Source organism: Hippopotamus amphibius, chromosome X, assembly GCF_030028045.1.
Source record: "Hippopotamus amphibius kiboko isolate mHipAmp2 chromosome X, mHipAmp2.hap2, whole genome shotgun sequence".
Taxonomy (NCBI): Eukaryota; Metazoa; Chordata; class Mammalia; order Artiodactyla; family Hippopotamidae; genus Hippopotamus; species Hippopotamus amphibius.
In genome coordinates, this window is record NC_080203.1 from 121,787,191 (window position 1) to 121,814,123 (window position 26,933).

A 26,933-nucleotide genomic window follows, 5' to 3' on the forward strand; every position below is an offset into this window, starting at 1 on the left:
CCATGATATTCTTTCCTGTTGCATTTTATCAAGTCTGACAAAGAATATTACTGTGAACACGACTGGGATAAGTTAACTGTCAATCCTGCTAAGGATTTAGGCCTCAGTGTTTCTCTAGAACCTGATCAACTTTTGCCATCAGGCTCCATCTCATGTCAAGCATCTTTATCCAATACCACAGAGACCATTTGACATTCTACCCTTGATCACTGATGAGGCTTGGAGAAGGACCCTTGGTGAGACTGCTGGAGTCTCTTCCCACATTTGAGTAAGGGTGATTTCCATGGCTGTCTATCTAGACAGCAGAATCTAAGCAGGGACTTAGACTTCAAGAGTCCCCATAGACCTGACTGCAGGCCGAACGCAGCAATAGATTGTTCAGCTCAAGTGCTGACTCTGATCAGCAGGGGTGGTAGGGACTATGTGGGAAAGAGTGGTATAATCTCTTGGGAATGCCTGCCTTAGGCTTATGCAGGGGAAGAGCATGTGAATACCCCAAGTATTTGCAGATCTGGGCCTGGACCAAGGGCCCTGACTGATGAGAAGAGATAAGCTGGACATTCCATTCAGTAGGATATCAGGGTGAACTGCTATGACAAACTGACTCCACACCCTGGAATGGGAATCTATGCCATGATGGTACATTAAGGGCCAAAGTGTCATATACCATGGCAACTTCTAATCACTTGAGGTTAGATTTTCTGTGGTCTTCTAAATTTTGCTAAAGTAAAGAAATTCTGACCTAAGCATTTCCTGGTTGAACCTTCCTTTTCCTGAAGCCGTATATGTATCATAGGCTTTGGGGTGTAAGTCCTAGTTGTGAAATATTCATGGCTAAGAGTATATATACATATATTTTTAACTTTTTATACTTAACAGAGAAGTTGTAAAAAAAAAAATAGTAGAGTTTCCCTTATCTAGGTTTTGCTAATGTTAACATCTTACCTAACCATAGTACATTTATTGAAACCAGGAAACTGACATTGATGAATACTATTAACTAGTCTATTAACCTTATTTGGATTTTGTCAGTTTTCCCACTCATGTCCTTTCTCTGGTCCAGGATCCAATCCAGGGTCTCATATTGCATTTAGTTGTCAAATCTCCTCAGTCTCCTTCAGTTTGTGATAGTCCCTGAATCTTTGCCTTACATGACCTTGATACTTTTGAAGAATACCGGCCAATTATTTTCTAGAATGTCTTTCAAGATGGAGTTGTCTGATGTTGTCTCATGATTAGATTGAGGTTACACATTTTTGGCAAGAATCCCACAGAAGTGTTATCTTAGTGCATCACATCAAGGGGCTCATGTATAGGCACACCCTTTTACTGCTGACAACTTTGATTACTTGGTTAAGATTTTGTCTGCCAGGCTTTTGCAGCTAAAGTTACTATTTTCTCTTCGTAATCAACAAGTATCTTGTAGGGAGAAACTTTGAAACTATGCAAATATCCTGCTTCTCATCATAATTTCACCCAATTATTTTAGCGTCCAGTGATGACTACTGTCTGTTAAAATTTTTGCTGTCATATTTGGCTAACAGTGATTTAGAAAAATTTCCATCAGTATTTCTACATTTATTAGTTACAATTCTTCTGTAAGAAGATGACAGAGCTAGGAAATATGTTTGTGTGCTTATACATGCACATGTGCACATATTTATTTTGTGCACACCCACCTGCATATACACGTATGTGTCTGTGTGTGAGAGAGAACATATGTATGAATTTATACAGATACGTTAGATTCTAATCCAACACCACAGGATTCATTCTTTTTTTTTAAGTGACTTTAAAAAAATTTATTTATTGGCTGTGTTGGGTGTTCATTGCTGTGTGAGGGCCTTCTCTAGTTGTGGTGAGCAGGGGCTACTTTTCATTGCGGTGCATGGGCTTCTCATTGTGGTGGCTTCTCTTGATGTGGAGCACGGGCTCTAGGCGTGTGGGCTTCAGTAGTTGTGGCACACGGGCTCAGCAGTTGCAGCTCATGGGATCTAGAGTGCATGCTCAGTAGTTGTGGCACACGGGCTAAGTTGGCTCCAAGGCATGTGGGATCTTCCTGGACCAGGGCTTGAACCCGTGTCCCCTGCATTGGCAGGCAGATTCTTAACCACTGCACCACCAGGGAAGTCCCCAGGATTCATTCTTGATGTCCCTCTTTCCTTATTTGTGACTCCTTTCTCCAACGGTGACAAACTGTCATTATCCATAACATTTATTTGTTCAATCCTAAGTATACACAAAAAAGTAGTTTCAGGATTTCTAACTCATTCTCTTGTAAAGAACAAATTTACCAACTAAAGTACAATATTTGTGTACAATTCCTTTTGTCTTTTGTCTACACCGTTGCTTCCGTTGCGGCTGCTCCCCGAGGAGCTCCTGCTTGGGGATGGTGTCTTTGGCTTCCACGTTACTGCGGAGGGAAGAGCTTGAGGAGATGAAGACGGAGACTGGCTTTTCCCACAGTCAAATCACCTACCTCTACAGCCGGTTCACCAGCCTGGACAAAGACAAGAACGGGGCCCTTAGCTGGGAAGACTTCCAGCGGATTCCAGAACTTGTCATCAATCCACTAGGGGAGCCTATCAGTGCCTTCTTTCCAGTGGGAGATGATCAGGTAAACTTCCATGGATTCATAAAAACTTTGGCTCACTTCTGACCCGTTGAAGATAGTGCAAAGTACAAAGATAAGAATGGACCAGAACCAGTCAACAGCCAAAGCAACAAACTGTACTTTGCTTTTCGACTATATGATTTGGATAAAGAGGACAAGATCTCCTGCGATGAGCTATTCCAAGGGCTTCGATGATGGTTGGAGTGAATACCTCAGATGTGCAACTGGGCAGCATCACAGACAGGACCATCCAGGAGGCTTAGCTAGATGAGGATGGCACCATATCTTTTGAAGAATTTGTTAAGGCTTTGGAGAAGGTGGACATCGAGCAGAAAGTCAGCATCCAATTTCTTGACTAAAAGGCTGAGACAAGACTGTTGCCTGCTCTCTAGTATAAGAAGTGGAACGTGAGAGTCCTCCTGTCTCCCAGCCCTACCTCTACCCTATCATCCATCCTCTTTCTCCCAAGATACCGTTGCTGTTGCATGGCAGCTCTACGTGTGCTCTGTCAACACAAACCTGCCTTTGGTGTACACAGGGCGTTACAGAACGGCACACCCAGTCCATTCCTCTTCAGTATCCATTCACCAGTTTCCCATTTATAATATCATCCCTGCCTCCGCCCCCCACCCGCCAGTTATGCTGCTGAATGCCACGCATCCATCCAGTCTGAGAAAGTGAGAGAGGGACTCAAGCCAAGAAGCAGCAGACTGTAGCCATGCTGCTTTCCTTCCCGCTGGGCCTCCGTGTGCTCCTTCAGCCTTTCCCAATTGTCCTTTGCTTCCTCTTTCTCTGTCACCCAACCTGCCATTCACTTGATCTTTCATTGTGCGTGCTCTTTGTTATGTCTCAAAATCCCCTCTCTTCTACCAGGCACCCTCTTAAATATATGTCTAACCTGACAAGATGGTTCTGTGGTCTGGCAGTTTTTATTTACCTTTGCTCGTAAGTGAGCCTTTGGGATGCTGTCTTTCCAGGAGCTTTTTAGGAACCAACACTTCTCTGAGAAGAATGAGACCATCTGTTGGTCCCTTGCACTATGCTCTGTCATCAAAGGGTTGCTGGATGGAGATGTTCTTCTTCAAAGGTGTCGAGCCAAGTCTTCTAGGCGACTTGCCAAGGTCACTCAACCTCTGGCCTGTGTATTCTGCACACGTAGGGTGGCTACTCTTGTTAGTACAGGGTTGGTTCTTCACAAAATAGCCATATGGCTGCTGGTCCGCTCAGCTTTGGGGCACTGTCACCACCAGAAGAGCTGCCCTGACAATCTGCCTGGGCACTTTTTCATGGCTCTTTGAACAAGGAGGCTGGGCACCCTAAAAGCCTCCTGTGTTCCCACCTCTGTAGCATGGCTTACACCTCAGTATTGCGTGCCCTGGGATGTTTTTCACTTCACGTTTTCAAGTAGAAAGATTAGAGTTATGGAGATGCCTAACTCATTCTGTCCAAGAGATTTCAAGATCATCCTTAGTATCCTGAAGGTTTTTGCACTTGGCCAATGATATGTCAGAAGCCATAGTCAGTGCCCAGTAGAGGTCCAAAGCATTGACTGTATTGTCACATTAGCTGCCTGGATACATTGGCTTCCTACCTTCACTGCTAATCGCTTAGAAACACGGGGTCTGGCAATGGTGGCACAACCTGAGGTATAACTGTAGACCTTTCAGCGAGCCAGGAGTAAGGGCAGCTTCTTTGCCAAAGTCAGCTTAGTTTAGACCTCACTGAATTAGGCTGCTGCCATCCTAACAACTAAGTCTGTTCATTCATATATCTGCCTGTGGTGGATTTTCTCTGACTCATCACATGCTTGCTTGCTTTTTTGCTTAGGAAGAAGCAATTCTTTAGGAAGGGAATGGCCAAAGAACACCACTGCAAAGGGAATGGAAAGGAATGGGGGACACAGGAGTGGCCAGGCGAGATGGCTCAAGTATAAACGAGTAAGGAATTCTGTATGGCGTATCATTCTGGCTTTATGATCAAGTGATGTAACACAGGAGTTGCGTAAAAGGGAAGAATTGTCTGATAATCATCTATTCAGCACCTCAGAGGCTCTTTGACTTGAATATTTAAACTTCCTAACTTTATGGATTTGCCCTCTTTTGGCGGTATAGCACGCTATTTTAATCCACGGCTGTGTCTTACTGTTCTATTTAAAATTATATTAATCAACCCATCAATAAATATTTGTGGTTAAAACAAAACAACAAAATAAAAATGCTTCTGCCCGAAGTTACTTAGGTTAGCTATTTTCTTATCCATCTCCTTCAGTGTGGTTATGACATTCATTTGTAATATAGTTAGGTTTATTTGTTACTGCGTGTTTTCCACTTTGGGTTCTCCTTATATTCTGGCTGATGTTAATTATTTATTTATGGGGGTTATGTGAAACATTACCTGGGTTCTAAGAGAGCTCCCCAAAAATATACTCAGAGAAGTGTCATCCTCCCTTGACTCTGCTACCTCCTTCTCATCCCCCATTCTTTCTACCCTGTTCCCACCCACGTCCTGTTGGTAAACCAATCTCATTAGTTTCTGGTTTCTCTCTCCTGTACAGGCAGTTTTGCTGTAACTCTTGTTTTGAAAAAGTGAATTTGTTCCAACGTGATTGATATCTTAGAGCACAAGTTGAGCTTAATGTGAATTCCGTGTCTGTTTATGCGCAATTTCATGCATGAGAAACTCTAGGTGAATGCAGAAACTGCACCCAGCCAACCTGCGCTGTGTAAGGACACACAAAATGCACACACCTCACACATCTCTGAGCCCCTTTGGTTCACCCTGTGAACCAAGCCATGCCTGTCCACATCTGGTATCATGGTCTGCCTTCTGATTTCAGGTACCCCTGCGTCCACCTTGTCTCCTGACGTCCAGTCCACAAGCAAACTTCAGGGCCTTTTCTAGGGAAAGTGACACATGTATTGTGTTATGTATTTCTTAACCATTTCACATGTGCAAAATTGTGCTACTGTTTCTTTCTTAGGTTCCTATCTGCGTGTGTGTGTGTGTGTGTGTGTGTGTGACAGAAGCTTTTTGAGTGTTGTGCTCTGTTTTCTCTATAAACCCTTTGGTTTTTACTGTGCAGTTCTGCATAATTTGTGGAGATTTATAAGGATGGCTGTGTTGTGCTATAGCAGAATTGACAATTTCTTTTACACAAATAAGTGGATACCTGCATATTTTCTTATATACCCTTCTTTGTAACATGAAGGGTAGCATACTGTCGACACTCTTTGGGCTTTACCTTTGTCATTTAAGAGTATGTCCTGGAATACTTATTAGCTTGTAAAAATCTTCCTCATTTTTTAAACAGCTGCATAGTATTCCATTATGTGGATGTGCTGTAGTTTATTCCATCACTACATGTGCATAACCACATAAAAAGCGCTAATATCACTAATGGATAAATACTTCTTAAATACATCCATCTGTGTATAGGCACCTTGGTTATTTCCAATATCTTGTAATTATAAACAACACTGCAATGAATAACCTTTTTGTATTATTGGAGGTGAAGGTTTAGTGGGATTGCTAGGGCAAAAAAGCGAGTGCGTATGTAGTTTTGTTAGATTGCCAAATTCCCTTCCAGATAGGTTGTCCAAAAAGTTTGCATTTCCACCAGCAATGTATGCGAGTACCTGTTTTCCCCCAGTTTCACCAATGGAATATGTTGTCATATTGTTTAATTTTTCCTAATCTAATAGGTGATAAATGGTATCTGTGGTGTTTGCATTTCTCTACTCATGAGAGGGTTTGAACAATTTTCCCTTAGTTTAAGAAACATTTTAATGTTTTTTTTTGGATTGTCTGTTCAGGGCTTTCCCCCTATTTTTTCTACCAGGTTTTTTCTCCATTCTTTGTCTCTCAGTTTTGTAAGAGATATTTATCTATTAGTGATATTAGTTCTTTTTTCTGTCATATATGTTGCACATATTTTCTGCCAGAATTCGGTTGTCATTTGACTTTGTTTATGGTGTTTGAGCATGCAAAAATACTTAATGTTCAAATTTATCAATATTCTCTTTTATTGCCTCTATTTTGAGCCAGAGTTAGCTTTTTCCTAGACTGAGGTCAAAGAATAATTCACCCCTATTTTCTTCTAGCACTTGTATGGTTGCCTTTTTTTTTTTTTTATGTTTAGGTCTCTGATTCCTTTGAGGTTCAATCTTGAATATGATGTGAAGTATGGCTCTAATTAAGTGGTTCTCAACCAGGGGCGATTTTGTCCCCCCAGGGGACATGTAACAGTGTGTGGAGACATTCTGGGTTGTCAAAACTAGGGGGAAGAATGCTCCTGACATCTAGTGGGTAGAGGCCAAGGATGCTGCTAAACATCCTGCAGTGCACAGGACAGCCTCCCACAACAGAAAATGATCTGACTCAAAAGTCAATAGTGTCAAGGTTGAGAAATTGATAAAATTATTTTTCTTCAACAAGTGGCTACCCAGTTGTTCCAGCATCGTTAAAACAAACAAACCCAAAAAACAACTCTCCATCTTTCTGCCTTAGTGTTTAGAGATACCACTTTTATCAGATGTTTCCATATATACTTGAATCCCTTTCTGGACTTTGTATTCTATTCTGCTGGTATATTTGTGTCAGTACCACACAGTTGTAATTATAAAGGCCTTCAAGATCTTTTAATATCTCTTATGGCTAGTCCCCTCTTATAGGTTGCCTTTTTCAGTGTTTTCCTGGCTATTCTTTTTTTTTTTAAGCTCTTTATTGGAATATAATTGCTTATTCTTTTTTTAAATTTAATAGACTATTTTTTAAATTGAATGAGTCTTTAAATTCTATAGTGCTTTATAATTTTCAAAAGTTTCACATACATGATTTCATATAATCCCATAATAACCTTATTTTCCGCCCACCTCTATATTACCCCTCCCCCTTCCCTCTCACCATGGTAACCACTAGTTTGATCTATCTTTGAGTCTGCTTCTTTTTATGTTTTATTCACTAGTTTGTTGTATTAATATTTTTTACATTCCACATATAAGTGATATCATATAGTATTTGTCTTTCTCTGACTTATTTCACTTAGCACAGTGCCTTCTAAGTCTGTCCATGTTGCTTCAAATGGCAAATTTTCATTCTTTTTTATGGCTGAGTAGTATTCCATTCTACATATATATATGTACACCACATCTTCTTTATCCATTCATCTGTTGATGACACTTTGGTTGTTTCCATATCTTGGCAATAGTAAATAATACTGCTATGAACAGTGGGGTGTGTGCATCTTTTTGAATTAGTGTTTTTGAGGGGTTTTTTTGGATATATACCCAGGAGTGGAATTGCTGGGTCATATGGTAGTTCTATTTTTAGTTTTTAGAGAAATCTCCATACTGTTTTCCACAGAGGCTGCACCAGTCTACATTCCCACTAACAGTATTTGAGGGTTCCCTTTTCTCCACACCCTGTCCTGCATTTATTATTTGTAGACTTTTTGATGATAACATTCTGATTGGTTTGAGGTAATACTTCCTTGTAGTTTTGATTTGCATTTCTCTAATAATTAGAGATATTGAGCATCTTTTCATGTGCTTGTTGGCCATCTGCATTTCCTCTTGGAAGAATATCTATTAAGGTTTTCTGCCCATTTGTTAATCATGTTTGGTTTTTGATGTTGAGTTTTATGAGCTATTTATATTTGTTGGATATTAACCCCTTATTGGTCATATCATTTGCAAATATCTTTTCCCATTCAGTAGGTTATCTTTTCATTTTGTTGATTGTTTCCTATGCTGTACAAAAACTTTTAAGTTTAATTAGGTCCCAATTGTTTATTTTTGCTTTTGTTTGCTTTAGGAGACAGAAAAATACATTGCTGTGATTTATATCAAGGAGTGTTCTGCCTGTGTTTTCCTCTAGGAGTTTTACAGTATCTGGTCTTACATTTATATCTTGAATCCATTTTGAGTTTATTTTTGTATATGGTGTTAGAGAATGTTCTAATTTCATTCTTTTACGTGTAGCTGTCCAGGTTTCTCAGCACCATTTACTGAAGAGACTATCTTTTCTCCATTGTATATTTTTGCCTCCTTTGTCGTGGAGTAACTGATCATAAGTGTGTGGGTTTATTTCTGGGCTCTCTATTGTGTGCCATTGATCTATGTGTCTGTTTTTGTGCCAGTACTGTATTGTTTTGACGACGATAGCCTTGTAGTATAGTCTGAAATCTGGGAGCATGATTCCTCCAGCTCTGTTCTTCTTTCTCAAGATTGTTTTGACTATCCAGGGTCTTTTGTGTTTCCATACGAATTTTAAAATTATTTGTTCTAGTTTTTTGAAAAATGCCATTGGTATTTTGATAGGGATTGCATTGAATCTATAGATTGCCTTGGGTAGTATGGTCATTTTAACAATATTCTTCCAATCTAAGAACATGGTATATCTTTCCATCTGTTTGTGTTGTCTTCAATTTCTGTCATCAGTGTCTTATAGTTTTCCAAGTATAGGTCTTTTACCTCCTTAGGTAGGTTTATTCCTAGGTATTTTATTCTTTATGATGCAATGGTAAGTGGGATTGTTTCCTTAATTTCTCTTTCTGGTAGTTCATTACTAGTATATAGAAATGCAACAGGTTTCTGTATTTCAATTTTGTACTGAATTCATTGATGAGCTCTAGTACTTTTCTGGTGGCATCTTTAGGATTTTCTATGTATAGTATCATGTCATCTGCAAACAGTGACAGTTTTACTTCTTCCTTTCCAATTTGGATTCCTTTTATTTCTTTTTCTTGTCTGATTGCTGTGGCTAGGATTGCCAAAACTATGTTGAATAAAAGTGGTGAGAGTGAACATCCTTGTCTTGTTCCTTATCTTAGAGGAAAAGCTTTCAGCTTTTCACCATTGAGTATGATGTTAGCTGTGGCTTTGTCATGTCATGTATGCCCACTTTCTGGAGAGTTTTTTTTTTTTATCATAAATGGATGTTGACCATTATCAGAAGATTTTTCTGCATCTATTGGGATGATCATATGGTTTTTATTCTTCAATTTGTTAATGTAGTGTGTCACATTGATTGATTTGCAGATATTGAAATATCCTTGCATCCCTGGGATAAATCCCACTTGATCATGGTGTGTGATCCTTTTAATGTATTGTTGGATTCGGTTTGCTAACATTTTATTGAGACTTTTTGCATCTATGTTCATCAGAGATATTGGCCTGTAATCTTCTTTTTTCATGATATCTTTGTCTGGTTTTGGTATCAGAGTGATGCTGGCCTCATAGAATGAGTTGGGAATTGTTCCTTCCTTTGCAGTTTTTTGGAATAGTTTGAGAAGAATAGGTCTTAACTCTTCTCTAAATGTTTGGTAGAATTCACCTGTGAAGGCATCTGGTCCTGGACTTTTGTTTTTTGGGAGTTTTTAAATTGCTGATTCAATTTCATTACTGGTAATTGGTCTGTCATATTTTCTATTCTTTTCTGGTTCAGTCTTGGGAGAATGTACCTTTCTAAGAGTTTATTCATTTCTTCTAGGTTGTCCATTTTATTAGCATATAGTTGTTCATAGTAGGCTCCTATGATCCTTTGCATTTCTATGGTGTCAATTGTAACTTTTTATTTCTGATTTTATTGATATGGGCCCTCTCCCATTTTTTCTTGATGAGTCTGGCTAAAGGTTTATCAGTTTTGTTTATCTTTTCAGAGAACCAGCCTTTAGTTTCATTGATCTTTTCTATTGTTTTTATAGTCTATTTCATTTATTTCTGCCCTGATGTTTATGATTTCTTTCCTTCTACAAACTTTAGGTTTTGTTTGTTCTTCTTTCTCTAGTTGCTTTAAGTGTAAGGTTAGCTTGTTTATTTGAGATTTTACTTGTTTCCTGAGGTAAGACTGTATTGCTATAAATTTCCCTCTTAGAATTGCTTTTGCTTCATCCCTTAGGTTTTGGATCATTGTGTTTTTGTTGTCATTTGTCTATAGGTATTTATTTCCTCTTTGATTTCTTTAGTTAGCCATTGGTTGTTTAGTAGCATATCATTTAGCTTCCATGTGTTTGTGTTTTTTGCAGTTTTTTTTCTTGTAGTTGATTTCTAGTCTCATAGCATTGTTGTCAGAAAAGATGTTTGATATGATTTCAGTTTTCTTAAATTTACTAAGGCTTGTTTTGTGGCCTAGCATGTGATCTATCCTGGAGAATGTTGAAAAGAGTATGTATTCTGCTGTTTATGGATGGAATGTTCTATATATCAATTAAGTTTGTCTGGTTTAACATGTCATTTAAGGCCAGTTTCCTTATTGATTTTCTGTCTGGCTGATCTATCCACTGATGTGAGTGGGGCTTTAAAGTCCCCTACTATCCTTGTGTTTCTCCTTTTATGTCTGTACATATTTATTTGCTTTATATATTTAGGTGCTCCTATGTTGGGTGCATATGTATTTACAATTGTTAGATCTTCTTGGATTGATCCCTTGATCATTATGTAGTGTCCTTTTTTGTCTCTTGTAACAGTCTTTATTTTAAAGTCCTTTTTGTCTGATATACTTATTGCTATGCTTTCTTTTGATTTCCACTTGCATGGAATACCTTTTCACATTCCTTAACTTTTAGTCTGTGTGTGTCTCTAGATCTGCAGTGAGTCTCTTGTTGGTAGCATATATATGGGTCTTGTTTTTGTATTCATTCAGCCACTCTGTGTCTTTTGGTTGGAAAATTTAGTCCATTTATGTTTAAGGTAATTATTGATATATATGTTCTTATTGCCATTTTGTTAATTGTTTTGGATTTGTTTTTATTGGTCTTTTTTCCCCTTTCTTCTTCTTTTGCTCTCTTCCCCTGTGACTTGATGACTATCTTTAGTGTTATGTTTGGATTCCTTTTTCTGTGTGTGTATCTATTACAGATTTTTAATTTCAAATACATTTTTAAAACCCTGCATTTGTATTCTCCTCCCCTCATGATTACAATTTTTTTTTTTGGCTGCAAGGCTTGTGGGATCTTAGTTCACTGACCAGGGATTGAGTCAATGTCCCCTGCATTGGAAGTGCAGAGTCCTAAACACTGGACCACCAGGGAATTCCTACAATTACTATTTTTGGTATATTTTATATGTAATTAATTTTTGTATCCCTTAACTGCATATTGTGGATATAGATGATTTTACTACTTTTGTCTTTTAACTTCCCTACTAGCTTTGTCCATGGATGATTTCCTACCTTTACTTTATGTTTGCCTTTACTGGTGAGCTTTTTCATTTTGTAATTTTCTTGTTTCTTTCTTTTTTTGCCTAGAGAAGTTCCTTAAACATTTGTTGTACAGCTGGTTTGGTGGCGCTGAACTCTTTTAGCTTGTCTGTAAAGCATTTGATCTCTCCATCAAATATGAAAGAGAGCCTTGCTGGGTAGAGTATTCTTGGCTGTAGGTTTTTCTGTTTCATCACTTTGAGTATATTGTGCCTCTCCCTCCTGGCCTGCAGAGCTTTTGCTGAAAAATCAGCTGAGAGCCTTATGGAAGTTCCCTTGTATGTTACTTGTTGCTTTTCCCTTGCTCCTTTTAATATTCTCTCTTTATCTTTAATTTTTGTCATTTTAATTACAATGTGTCTTAGTGTGTTCCTCTTTGGGTTCTACTGTATGGGACTCTGTGCTTCCTAGACTTAGGTGACTGTTCCCTTTCCCAGGTTAGGGAAGTTTTCAGCTATTAGGTTTTCAAATATGTTTTCAGCTCCTTTCTCTTCTCCTTCTGGAATTTATTATTATTTAAAAATTAAAAAAAATTTTGAGCTACATCGGGTCTTAGTTGTGGTACACAGGATCTTCATTGTGGCATGCAAGATCTTTCATTGTGGTGTGTGGGCTCTTCACTGCAGTGTGCAGGCATCTCTCTAGTTGTGGTATGTGGGTTTTTCTCTTCTCTAGTTGTGGCGTGCAGGTTCCAGAGTGTGTGGGCTCTTTAGTTGTGGTGTGTGGGCTCCAGAGCACATGGGCTCTGTAGTTTTGTGGCACACGGGCTCTCTAGTTGAGGCATGCGGGCTCAGTAGTTGTGGCATGCAGGTTTAGTTGCCCCACAGCATGTGGGATCGAACCCATGTCCCCTGCATTGGAAGGCAGATTCTTTACCACTGGACCACAAGGGAAGTCCCTCCTTCTGAAATTTAATGTGAATGCTTGATGTTGTCCCAGAGGTCTCTTAAACGGTCCTCATTTCTTTTCATTCTTTTTTCCTTTTTCTGTTCAGGGGCAATGATTTCCATTACTCTGTCTTCCAGCTCACTGATCCATTCCTTAATATCAGTCTACTATTGATTCCTTCTAGTGTATTTTTCATTTCAGTTATTGTATTCTTCATCTCTGTTTCATTGTTCTTTATATTTTCTAACTCTTTGTTGAAAACTTCTAACTTGTGCATCCATTCTTCTCCTGAGTTCTGTAATCATTTTTATGATCATCACTCTGAACTCTTTCTCGGGTAGAATGCCTATCTCCACTTAATTCTTCTGGGGGTTATCTTGTTCCTTCACCTGGAACATGTTCCTCTGCAGCCTTATTTTGTCTAAATTGCTATTGGTATTTTTATGTATGTAGTAGGTTAGTTATGTTGCTCAACTTTGGAGAAGTGGCCTCCTGTAGGAGAGGTCCTATGTGTCCCTGCAGCACACTCCCCTCTTGTCACCCAAGCTATATGCTCTAGGGATTCCCCCTAAGAGTCTGCGTGGGTCCTTCTGTTGTGGTGGGCTAACTATGGGTGGTCTGATAGACTTGGTCGGCCCCTAGTCCAATTGGTTGCCAGGCCTTGCCTTGTGTGGATGCTGCTGGCTGTTGATTGGTGGGGCCTGGTCATGAAGCGGCTGACAGCAGTACTCCAGAGGGCCCTGTGGCTAGTGCTTGCTCACTGGTGGGCAGAGTCAGGGTCCAGAAGACTCAGGGGCTATTGCCCCCGCCAGTGGTGGGTGAAGCTAGGTCCTGGGGTTAGTGCTGGACTACTGGCAGGCAGAGCCTGGTCCTGGAGTCTGGCTGCAGGGCCCAGGAATCCTAGATCTGGTGTCAGATCGCTGATGGGTGGGTGAGTGGGGCAGTTCCTGACACAGTTGGGTATGAGGTTTGAGGTGTCCCAAAACTTGTGTTGGCCTGCTAATTGGCAGGGCTGGGGCCCAGCTTGTCTCAGGGTTGGGTCTGGCCTGCTTTTGGCTGGCTGGGTCCACAGGCTGTGGGATTGTGGTTTTCTGGCATCTGGTTTCTGCCCCCTGGTGGGTGAGGCTGGTCTAGAGGCTAGTGCAGGCTTCCTGGAGGGCAGGGCCAGTGCCTGCCCACTGGCAGGCAGAGCTGGGTCTTGGTCCTCTGGTGGGCAGGGCCATGGCTAGAGATGTGTCTAGAGGTGACTGTGTGCTCAGGAAGTCTTTAGGAAGCCTGTCTACTGATGGGTGGGGCTGTGTCCCCACCCAGTTAGCTGTGTGGCCTGAGGTGTCCCAGCACTGGTGCCTACAGGCAGTTGGGTGGGGCCAGGTCTTGGTGCTAATAAGCTAATGGCACCCACCAGCATTGGCTTCCATGGGGTAGAACAAGCTCCCAAATATGGCTACTGCCAGTGTCTATGTCCCCAGGGTGAGCCACAGCTGGCCCCCACCTCTTCAGGAGAATCTTCAAGTCCAGCAGGTACTTCTGGCCCTGGCTCCTATAACATTACTGCTTTTGCCCTGGCTCCTAGTATGCATGAGCTTTTGTGTGTGCCCTTAAAGAGTGAAGTCTCTATTTTCTGCAGCCCTTTGGGACTCCTGAAATTAAACCCCACTGGCCTTCAATGCCAAATGCTCTGGGGGCTTGTCTTCCCAGAGCATTGCAGGACCCCTGGGCTGGGGAGCCTGATGTGGGGCTCAGAACTTTCCTGTGGGAGAACCCCTGCAATATAATTATTCTCCAGTTTGTGGGTCTCTCACCTGGGGGTATGGGACTTGATTATATCACAAGTCTGCCCCTCCTACCCATCTTGTTGTGGTTCCTTCTTTATGTCTTTAGTTGTTAAAGATCTTTTCTGGTAGGTTTTGGTCTTTTTCATAGGTGGTTGTTCTGCAGATAGTTGTGGTTTTGGTGTGCTTGTGAGAGGGGGTGAGCTCAGGGTCTTTCTACTGTGCCATCTTGGCCCAAATTCCCTTTGGCTATTCTTGTATGTTTATTTCTCCACAAGAACTTTAGTATCAATGGGTCTAACTCCATTTTTGAAAAGGCTTATTGGTAATTTTTATTGGGATTGTGTTAAATTTATAAATTAACTTAGAACTGACTGTTTATAGTGCTAAATCATTCTATCCAAGAGCAAGGAACATCCTTCAATTTGAGAAAGTCTAATTTTGTGTTGTTTAGGAATGCTTTCAAGTTTTTCTAATATAGGTTTTGCACATTTGTGATAAATTAATTTCTAAGTATTTAATCTTCTTTGTTACTGCTATAAATGGAGTTTTCTATAGCACTAGGTCTTCTAATTGTCTATCATTTGCATAAATGAAGGGTATTGATTTTTGTGTGTTTATATCCTGTTACTTTACTGAATTCTTTTATTGTTTAAATTAGTTTTATCATTGATTCTCTAGAATTTTCCTGATATAGTATCACATCATCTGCAACTAGATACAGGTTTACTTCTTCTTTACCAATTCTTATGCCTGTAATTGATTTATTTTGTCTAACTGCATTGATTAATCTCTCTAATATAATGCTAATTAGTAGCAGATAGTGATTATCCTTGCCTTGTTTCTGATTTTAATGGAAATGCTGCTAATGTGTCCCCATTAAGTAAGATACTGGCTTTAGGACTAAGGCATATATATTTTATCCTGTTAATGAAGTACCACTCAATTCCTATTTTCTCAAGTTTTGTTGTAAAGAATAGGTCTTGAAATTTATTTAAGGCTTTTCCAGCATCTATGGAAGTAGTCATATGGATTTTCCCCTCTTAGATCTATTAATATAGTATATGATACTAACAGATTTCCTAATATTGAACCAACCTTCCATTCCTGGAATAAATCCCATTTAGTCATGGTATATTAATTTCTTAAAATGATATTGTATTCTGTTTGGTCACATTTAATTTAGTATTTCTGCATCTATAATCACGAGTTCATATTGGTCTGTCCTTCCTTTCTTCCTTCCTTCTTCTCTCTCTCCCTTCCTCCACTCCTGTCTTTATCAGGTTTAGGTATCAAACCTTCAGAAAAGGTTCATAAAAGAAATGGGGAAGTTCTTAATTTTCAATGTGCTGAAACAACTTATAGAGCATTGGGATTATCTGGACTTTAAAGGTTTAGTAGAATTCCTCTGTGAAACCATCTGGGCCTGAAATCATCTCCTTTGCCACCCTTGACGAGGGAGGACTTCTGTATGGGCTTTAATTAGGAGACACCCCTTGAATTTTCAGCTTACAGAGCTGGGATTTAAATCCTAAACCTACTTAGACCCATGGTCTTATCACTATATCACTGATAGCTCAGGGACTTGATTCCCTAATCATAATAATGATGATGATGATGTCTAATACATATTAAGAGTTTATTATGCTTCAGGTACTGTTTACATGTATTAACACATTCAATCCTTCCTTCAAAGTTAGGAGGTACTATCTCTTATTATCCCCAAGACACTGAAAAGATTAACTTGTCCAGGGTCACATAGTCTGTAAATGGTAGAGCTGGTCTTCAATTCTAGACAGTCTGGCTTCACAGTCCATGCCTTTAATGACCAAAATACAGTATAACAGCTTGTAGAACTGTGGACAATTGAATATCAGAATCTCACTATGAATGCTTTTTTAAAGGGAAAAAATGGCTTAACTAAAGTTTCATAAATGAAAGAAGAGTTGCTGTTTATGAAAATGTCTGTCTAGCAATTTGGCTACAGATTTTCTATCCCTATACCTACAGCCTTTTCTCTTGCACCAATATACAGCCCTTGTAAGCTTAATGTATAAAACTGTGTTCTAGTCTGAGTCAGTTCCAGGTCTGAGGGATTCAACTTGAATGGAAAATCTTCCAATGACTTTGGTGACCCAAACTCAATCAAATTAATGAAACCATTAAAATTTCCCCAAATTACTTAGAAATACTAAATATTATCGAGATGGGTAAATTTTCTGGTTTGTATAAGTATGACCTCTTATTAATGTTTGTTGAGAAAATTAAGCACCCTTGTTGCTATTCATTATTTTAAGCTTTTCCCTATAGTCTTACTTTGGTGTTTAGACATTATTAAAATTTATGCAGATTAAGACAAAGGGTAATATTTTTATGCCATTTCTGTAAATGCTTAACATTCTTCTCTCCCTGCCTCCCCCCGCTCTAGAAAACCAACTTAATGAGCCACAAAACATGTTATAATGAATGGGAAAAATATTTTTAGCATTTTTATGCAGAAAATGCCTCATTAAAAGCAAATGCTTCAGCAAGCAGATTTGAGCTTAATAGGAACTTTGTCGAGCGGGGGCTTTTATGACAAATCACTAGCATATTGTAACTGCTGTATATAAAGGCCTGGAAAGCCCTAAGAGGCTCTTACCTTCCTATTTTATCCTTGGGCTGCACTGCAGCAGTGCGGTGAGTTTGACCTGGCATGTAGTAGACACCTGATGAGCCTAAGGACGTGAAGCCTACTGTCCAGCCACAAGTAGGAAAAATGTCTATGTACTGTTTCAATATCACTTACTGTTTTATTTGGATATATCATGAGAGTCATTTAGATGAAATCTGTTCTCAGCTGGGTGTCTGGCATCATGTGACCCAAATATTTTTGCATCTAATTTGCATATTATAAAAGCCATATGGGTACAGGGTTTAAAATCATACATACAACCTTAATTTCAAATAAAAACCTCAACTCTTACCTACACTGTTGTAACTTCTTTAGTTTTAGGGCCTCAAACTGGCAATGACAAGGGAGCAGGGGTCCAGCCATTCAGGCAGGTTGTGTGGGCCGATTTGGTCACAGAAACCGTAGTCCCTCACCTTAGTGATGCCCTACTCAGAGGCACAAAGTGCTCACCTGTCTCCACTGAGGCCTCAGAAGGCACACCTGGGGGCAATGGTGTTTCCAGGTATTGTCAGCTTCATCATCTCTGATCCATACTTGGAGGCTTGAGCTGAGTTACAGCCACACCCACCCAGGCAAGGCTGACATCATGAGTGGTGATGACATCACTCTGGTAACTGGTTACTCAGAAGAACACCCTCCCTTATAGAATGGGGGAAGCATGAAATTATGAGATGATTTATCTTCAAATGGTAATTTTTCACATCATGTAGGTTCTTTCTCAGTTCACCCTACCAAGTCAGCCATGCTATCGCCTGACTAGTAGTAACAGTAGTGTGCAGCAGTTAACATTTATTGAGGTCTTACTCTGTCAGGCATTATGTTAAGTTCTTTCCATGCCTTATCTCATTTAACCTTCAAACCCTATAAGCTAGGTACTATTAATATCCCCATATTACAGATGAGGGAACTGAGGGCAAAGAAGGGTAAGTAACCTGCCCTAAATCTTTTAGCTTGTATGCAAAAGAATTAGGATTTGAAGCAATTTTTCCCCTGATTTTATTTTATTTACTTTATTTTTTACTGAAGTATAGTTGATTTACAATATTATGTTAGTTTCAGGTATACAGCACATTGATTCAGCTTGACATATTTTTTTTCTTCAGATTCTCTTCCATTATAGGTTATTACAAAATATTGAATAGAGTTCCCCGTGCTACGTAGTCTTTGTTGTTTATCTTTCTTATATATAGTGGTGGGTATCTGTTGATCCTATACTCTTAATTTCCCTGATTTTAGAGTTCCTAACTATTATTGCTTTAATGCATTGTGTAGCCAATTAATTAAAAAAAAAACAAAAAAACACCAAAACCCAAAAAACTGTATCCCCACTCTATTCCAAAAAAAGAGACATTCCTTTCAGACATGAAAGGGGAAAAATTCAGTTTTCAAATGCCTATGATTAGCTCTCTTAGGCAGCCCAGTCTCCTTCTGTAGGAGGAGGGAAACTGACTCCCAAGACCCACTTATACCTCCTGCTGAGCAGGTACAGGGCTGCCACCTGGCCACCAAGCTCACCGTTAAGAAGTGCCGGTCCTTAACTTCGCGCCGCCTCTGGCTGTGAGCTGGGGGGTAGGCGGGCAGTGGAGGAGCTGCTATGGAGAGGGGTGCAGCAGCTCTCTGCTCCCGGCGATCGCTCCGGCTCCGGTGTTCTGGGGGCAGAAAAAGCAATGATACAGAAACATACTTGGCATTTTCAATTTCTCTTTCCCCCTTGGGAGGATAAGCAAAAAGCTGGAAAAAAGTGAGTTTTTGCTACCTAGCTCATTTGTATACCAAATAAGCTTTTCAGAATGGTTCTGAACTAAAGTTTCACTTCATATGAAGTTGGATACCTACATTACAGTGGGTTCATCTCATAGTCATTGTACAAGATGGTTCACTCTGACTTTGGAAAAAGATGTATATTTCTCATCGTGCCTTGTTTCAAAACAACATGAGCAAAAAAAAAAAAAAAAAAAGAAAAGAAAAAAATCTAGAACGATGGTGCAAGACCTGCTGACATCAGTCCTGGAATGGACCATAGGCACAGACACACCAGAGCCTTCCAGGGAGTCGTAGGGACAGATGCTCACAGCCATCTAGTGGGTGATGGAGCCAGCTCACATTGGCTCAGGGGCACAGATTGCTATGTGCTCAGGGGCACAGATTGCTATGTGCTCAGGAATTTTGAGAGCCAGTTTTTAAACTGTTGGTAGCTTGAAATAGGCTATGGTAGGAGTATTTATATCACAGAAACTGGTGAGTCCTACACATCAGGGCCTTATTCATTTATTTCTTTCTTACATTTTTTAAAAACAGAGCCTGTGACCAGCACACCATTGCACCCATCTAAGCCCTGTCACCCACGACACTCAGATGGCTTTCAAATCCTGGGTTCCTAAAAAAGTAGAGAAATCCCAGTGGTGACTGTTGTCTGATTTAGGAATAAAGCTACTTCTGAGAAAAAAATAAGAAATTTCCATGTGTGGAATCAAGTGGTCCTGACTGCGTAACAAGAATCACTGAGATATCAAGAGCACAGTTTAGCTTTCTCGGTGTCCCAGTGAGCCCCAAAGCACACCGTACCTAACATACTGGCCACATCAAAGGCTGCCCTGCCTGCCAAAGCCCAGCCCACACTCATGCCTAGGGCCTGAAATCTCGAGACCCCCACCCAATATGACCAAGGGACAAATTTGTGCAGCAGATGTCTTAATATGTCTTCTGTTGTTTAAAATTGCCGTTACTTAGCACGTCTACAATAATAATGATGATGCCCAATAGTTATTGAGCAATTGCCATGCATTGAAGATGCTTTGCAAAAGCTTTGAGGTGCACTATCTTGACAACTGCATGAAGTAGGCACTGATAGTGTCCCTCTTGTGCAGATGCCTAAACAGACCAGGGAGGCTAAGTCACTGCCAAGTGGTCAGTGGTACACACTTGGCCCCAGGGCCCTGCTCTTTACCACTCCTTGACCTGTAAGCTCTAGAAAGTCCAAACGCACCTCGCTCATCAGAGCAAGACTGTTGGATTTGATACTATTTGATTTTAATTACATTTGATCACATTCTAATTCTCTGGGCATTGATAATATAGAATATAAAATATGTGGCTACTCATAAGACAGTAACTCTTTTGCCCATGTTAGGAAACAGCTAACTACACTGACCCTCTCAGGTGTTGTCAGATGCCCTTTCTCTAAAGGCCCTGTAGTGCCCAGTGCCCATTTCATCTCTGTCATTGTATTGATAAAAATCAAGATCTTCCTATATGTCTGCCTCTTTTATAGAAGTCTGCCCCTGAACAAGAGAGATTACAATCAGCTTTCCATCACAGTGCCCTGCTGTGCCTGTGATACAGTGGGTTCTCAATAAATGTTCGTGGAATGACTGAAAGGAAGAACAAACTAGTGCTTTCATTAAGGTCTACTTTTGTAACAGCAGAATGCACTCTAAAGCCCTACCTTTCCAGTGGGCTGTGTAGTCAGTGCCCTCACTGTGCCCTTGCTGTTAGGTCCTTCTCTGTGTCCTGTTGCCTGTTTACACTGGCCTCTCTAATGCTGGCCCCTTTCCTCTTTGCTATATTCAGTGTGCTGCACTCTAATCTAGTACCTGAGCACTCTTGAACCTTCTGATTTCTGTCCATGTCTGACTGGCCTGTCTGTGGGCCTCCCTGCCCTACTGTGACTTTGTGTCGGGAAAATGTGGCAGTATTTCTCATCTTCCTTTGCTTGGGATTCTTTAGACAAATGTTGACTCCCATTCACAACCAGAGAAAAGTCCTCATCCCCACGTAGGTGGTCTTTGCTAAACTGCCTCCATAGCCATTGTTCATTAAAAAGACTTTAAAAAAATATTTAACTGTATAGTTGATTTACAATATTGGGTTAGTTTCAGGCATGCCGCTTCAGATTCTTTTCTATTTTAGGTTATTATAAGATATTGAATATAGTTCCCTGTGCTATACAGTAAATCCTTTTTGTTTATTTTATACATAGTGTTGCATATCTGTTAATCCCATACTCCTAATTTATCCCTCCACCTCCCCTTTCCCCTTTGGTAAGTTTGTTTTCTATGTCTGTGAGTCTGTTTCTGTCTGGTAAATGAATGGATTTGTATTTTTTTTAGATTCCATGTATACAAATATATAACATTTGTCCTTGTCTGACTTACTTGATATGATAATCTCTAGGTCCATCCATGTTGCTGCAAATGGCAATATTTCATTCTTTTTTTATTACTGAGTAATATTCCACTGTATATATACTACATCTTCTTTATCCATTCATCTACTGATGGACTCTTAGATTGCTTCTATGTGTTGGCTATTGAGAATAGTGCTGCAATGAACATAGCAGTGCATGTATCCTTTTGAATTATAGTCTTGTCCAGGTATATGCCCAGGAGTGGGATTACTAGATCACATGGTAACTCTATTTTTATTTTTTTTTAAGGAACCTCCATATTGTTCTCCATAGTGGCTGCACCAATTTACATTCCCACCAACAGTGTAGGAGGGTTCCCTTTTCTCCACACCCTCTCCAGCATTTATTATTTGTAGACTTTTTGATGATGGCCATTCTGACCAGTGTGTGGTGATACCTCCTTGTAGTTTTGATTTGCATTTCTCTAATAACTAGCGATGCTGAGCATCTTTTCATGTGCCTGTCGGCCATCTGTCTGTCTTCTTTGGAGAAATGCCTATTTAGGTCTTCTGCCCATTTTTTGATTGGGTTGTTTGTTTTTTTTGATATTGAGTTATATGAGATGTCTGTATATTTTGGAAATTAAGCCCTTGTAGGTCTCATTGTTTGCAAATATTTTTTCCAAGTCTGTAGGTTGTCTTTTCATTTTTTTTATGATTTCCTTTGATGTGAAAAAGCCTATAATTTTGACTAGGTTCCATTTATCTATTTTTGCTTTTATTTCTCTTACCTTGGGAGACTGATCTAAGAAAACATTACTATGATTTATGTCCGATAATGTTTTGCTTGTGTTCTCTTCTAGGAGTTTTATGGTGTCACATCTTATGTTTGTCTTTAAGCCATTTTAGGTTTATTGTTGCATAAGGTGTGAGGCTGTGTTCTAACTTCATTAATTTACATGAGGCTGTCCAGCTTTCCCAGTACCACTGGTGAAGGGACTATCTTTTCTCCATTGTATATTCTTGCCTCCTTTGTTGAAGATTAATTGACTGTAGGTGTGTGGGTTTATTTCTGGGCTCTCTTTTCTTTTGATCTATATGTCTGTTTTTGTGCCAATACCATGCTGTTTTGATTACTGTAGCTTTGTAGCATTGTCTGAAGTCTGGGAGGGTTATGCCTTTAGCTTTGTTCTTTTTCCTCAGAATTGCTTGGCAATTCTTGCTTTCTTTAGTTCCTTATAAATTTTAGGATTATGTGCTGTAGCTCTGTGAAAAATGCCATGGGTGATTTGATAGAGATTGTATGAAATCTGTAGATTGCTTTGAGTAGTTATGACTGTTTTAACAATATTAATTCTTCCAATCCAAGAGCATGGGATAGCTTTCTGTTTCTTTGATCATCTTCGGTTTCCTTTATCAGTGTTTTATAGTTCTCAGCGTATAGGTCTTTCACCTCATTGCTTAGGTTTTTTTCCTAGGTATTTTATTTCTTTACACAACTTTAAACGGAACTTTTTTTTTACTTTCTGATATTTCATTGTTAGTGTAAAGAAATGCAACAGATTTCTGTATATTGATCTTGTATCCTGCTACTGCTGAATTCATTTATTCTAATAGTTTTTGTGTGGAGTCTTTAGGGTTTTCTATATAGAGTATCATGTCTGCATACGACAATTTTATCTCTTCTCTTCCAGTTTGGATACTTTCTATTTATTTTTCTTGTCTGATTGTTGTTGCTAGGACTTCCAATACTATGTTGAATAGAAGTGGTGAGAGTGGGCATCCTTGTCTTGTTCCAGAATTTAGTGGGAAGGCTTTCAGCTTTTCACTGTTGAGTATTATATTGGCTGTGGGTTTGTTGTAAATGGATTTTATTATGTTGAGAAATGTTCCCTCTATACCCATTTGATGAGAGTTTTTTTTTTTATCATGAATGGATGTTGAATTTTATTGAATGCTTTTTCTGCATCTATTGAGATGATCATGTTTTTGTCTTTTGTTAATACGGTATATATATCACATTGATTGATCTGTGTATGTTGAACTGCCCTCAGGACCTTGGAATGAATCCAACTTGATCATGGTATATGATCTTTTTTACATGTTGTTGGATTCGGTTTGCTAATATTTTGTTGGGGATTTTTGCATCTATATTCATCAAAGATACTGACCTGTAATTTTCTTTTGTAGTGTCTTTGTCTGGTTTTGGTATCCAGGTGATGGTGGTTTCATGAAATGATTTTGGGAGTGTTCCCTCCTCTTCAGTCTTTTGGAACAGTTGGAGAAAGATAGGTATGAGTTCTTTGTATGTTTGGTAGAATTCCCCAGTGAAGCCATCTGGTCCTAGACTTTGGTTTGCAGGGAGTTTTTTTGTTTGTTTTGTTTTTGTTTGTTTGTTTATTACAGATTGTATTTTACTTCTAGTGATCAATCTGTTCAAATATGTTTCCTCTTGATTCAGTTTTGGTGGCTGTATGTTTCTAGAAACTTGTCAGTTTCTTCTAGGTTGTCTATTTTGTTAGCATATAGCTGTTCATAGTATTTTCTTAAGATTTTTTGTATTTCTGCAATATTAGTTGTTATTTCTCTTTCATTTCTTATTTTGCTTATTTGGGTCTTCTCTCTTTTGTTCTTGGTGAGCCTGGCTAGAGGTTCATCAATTTTGTTTACCCTTTCAAAAAAACAGCTCTTGGTTTTATTGACTTTTTTATTATTTTTAATCTCTATTTTATTTATTTCCTCTCTGATCTTTATTATTTCCTTCTTTCTGCTGACTTTAGGTTTTGTATGTTCTTTTTCTAATTCTTTTAGGTGGCGGGTTAGGTTGTTTGAGATTTTTCTTATTTTTTGTGGAAGGCCTGTATTGCTATGAGCTTCTCTCTCAGGACTGCTTTTTCTGCATCCCATAGATTTTGGATGGTTATGTTTTAATCTTCCCTTGTCTTGAGGTATTTTTTAATTTCCTCTTTGATTTCATTGTTGACCCATTTTTTTTTTTTAGTAGCATGTTGTTTAGTCTCTATGTAATCATTTTTTTTCTCATTTTTCTTTCTGTGGTTGATTTCTAGTTTCATGCCATTGTAGTCAGAGAAGATGCTTGAGGTACTTTAAAAGTAAAGATATTTCTGTCCTTTCAAATTTGTTGAGGCTTGTTTTGTGTCTTAGTATGTGGTATGTCCTAGAGAATGTTCCATGTGTGCTTGAAAGGAATGTGTATTCTGGTTTTCTTGGATGTAGTGTCCTGTAGATATCAATTAAGTTTAACTGTTTTAATGTGTCATTTAGAGTCTCTGTTGCCTTATTGATTTTCTGTCTGGAAGATCTGTCCATTGATGTCAGCGGGGTGTTAAAATCTCCTACTATTATTGTATTCCCATCAGTTTCTCCTTTTATGTCAGTTAGTATTTGTTTTATGTATTTAGGTGCTCCTATATTGTGTGCATATATGTTAATGAGTGTAATATCCTCTTCTTGTATTGATCCTCTTATCATTAATATAGTGTCCTTCTTTGTCTTTATTCATGGCCTTTGTTTTATTTTATTTTATTTTTTTGGCCTTTGTTTTAAAGTCTGTTTTGTCTGATATGAGTATTGCTACCCTCACTTTCTTGTCATTTCCATGTGCATGAAATATCTTTTTCCATCCCCTCACTTTCAATCTGTGCATGTCTTTTACCCTAAAGTGGGTCTCTTGTAGGCAGCAGATTGTAGGCTCTTGTTTTATTATCCAGTATGTCACTCTTTGTCTTTTTATCAGAGCATTTAGTCTATTGACATTTAAAGTAAAGTAACTATTAAGTATATATTTATTGCCGTTTTAAACCTTGTTTTCCAGTTGATTTTGTATTTCTTCTTTGTTCCTTCTTTTTGTTTTTCCTTTTATAGTATCCTTGAGTTCCTTTCTTGTTGGTTTTTGTGAGACCATTGTATGTTTTTGATTTGTGGTTACCCTCGTTTTCAAGTATGTTAAACCATAACTATATCTACTTGCTTTAGACTGATAGTCATGTAAGCTTACACACATTCTAAAAAAACATTACATTTTCTTACTCCCCTCCCCCACATTGTGATTTTGATGTCCTCTTTTTCATTTTCATGTTTATCCTTTTGCTGTTCCTTATAGTTATAATTGCTTTCACAGATTTTTTTATTATTTTTAAATTTATGTACAGGCTTACTTAAGTGATCTTTAATCCTTCTATATATTTGCCTTTCCTGTTGTGATTTTTCCTTTCGTATAGATTCTTGCTTCTTTTCTATTTAGAGAAGACCTTTCAATATTTCTTTTAGGACAGGTTTAGTATTGCTGTATTCTTTTTTTTTAACTTTTTATTTTATATTGGAGTATAGTTGATTAACAATGTTGTTAATTTCAGGTGTACAGCAAGTTGATTTAGTTATACATAAACATGTATTTATTCTTTTTCAAATTCTTTTCCCATTTAGGTTGTTACATAACATTGAGCAGAGTTCCCTGTGCTATACAGTAGGTCCTTGTTGGTTATCCATTTTAAATATAGCAGTGTGTACATGTCAATCCCCAGCTCCCTTACTATCCCTTCCTCTACTTCCCCCTCATAACCATAAGCTTGTTCTCTAAAGATTCTGCATATAAGCAATATTATACGATATCTCACTTTCTCTGAGTTACTTCACTCAGTATGACAATCTCTAGGTCCATCCATGTTGCTGCAGATGGCATTATTTCATTCTTTTTAATGGCGGAGTAATATTCCATTGTATATATGTACCACATCTTCTTTATCCATTCCTCTGTTGATAGACATTTAGGTTGCTTGCATGTCTTGGCTACTGTAAACAGTATTGCAGTGAGCATTGGGGTGCATGTATCCTTTTGGACATTTTTCTCCAGATATATGGCCAGGAGTGGGATCGTAGAATCATATGGTAATCTCCATACTCCATAGTGGCTGTACCAATTTACAATCCCACCAACAGTGTAGGAGGGTTCCCTTTTCTCCACACCCTCTCCAGCATTTATTGTTTGTGGGTTTTTTGATGATAGCCATTCCAACTGGTGTGAGGTGATAGCTCAATGTAGTTTTGATTTGTATTTCTCTAATAATTAGCGATGTTGAACATCTTTTCATGAGTATTGCTGTATTCTTTTAGTTTTTGCTCATCTAAGAAAGTCTTTCTCTCTCCTTCTGTTCTAAATGATAATCTTGCTGGGTAGAGTATCCTAGGTTGCAGGTTTTTTCCTTTCAGAACTCTGACTATACCTTGCCACTCCCTTCTGGCCTGCAAAGTTTCTGTAGAGAAATTAGCTGATAGCCTTATGATATTCCCTTGTAAATGACTGTTTTTGTCTTGCTTCCTTTAGAATCCTCTCTTTACCTTTCACTTTTGCCATTTTAATTATATATCTTGCTGTGGATCTGTTTGGGTTCATCTTGTTTGGGACCCTCTGTGATTCCTGTAGCTGGATATCTGTTTCCTTGTTTAGGTTTGGGAAGTTTTCAGACACAATTTCTTCAAGTACATTTTGGATCCCTTTTACTCTTTCTTCTTCTTCTGGAATCCCTATTACGTGTAGGTTGGCATGCTTTGTATTATCCCATGGATCTCATATGTTGCTTTCCTTTTTTTATCACCTGTCTTTTTCTCTGCTGTTCTGATTGGGTGGTTTGTGTTATTTTATCTT

General features: G+C 38.8%; 1 protein-coding gene and 1 pseudogene across 4 annotated transcripts in view; one reads left to right on the forward strand and one right to left on the reverse strand.

The window, feature by feature from the left end:
• The window catches only part of NHS (NHS actin remodeling regulator), a 350,209-nt gene that overhangs the window by 27,450 nt on the left and 295,826 nt on the right, over positions 1–26,933 (reverse strand). For all 4 annotated transcript variants that reach the window (XM_057717997.1, XM_057717998.1, XM_057717996.1 and 1 more), the window contains one exon: positions 18,659–18,792. In XM_057717997.1, the coding sequence (XP_057573980.1) occupies positions 18,659–18,792 (134 nt within the window). The remainder of the gene's footprint in view (positions 1–18,658; positions 18,793–26,933) is intronic.
• Positions 2,390–2,973, forward strand: LOC130842200 (calcineurin B homologous protein 1-like; annotated as a pseudogene).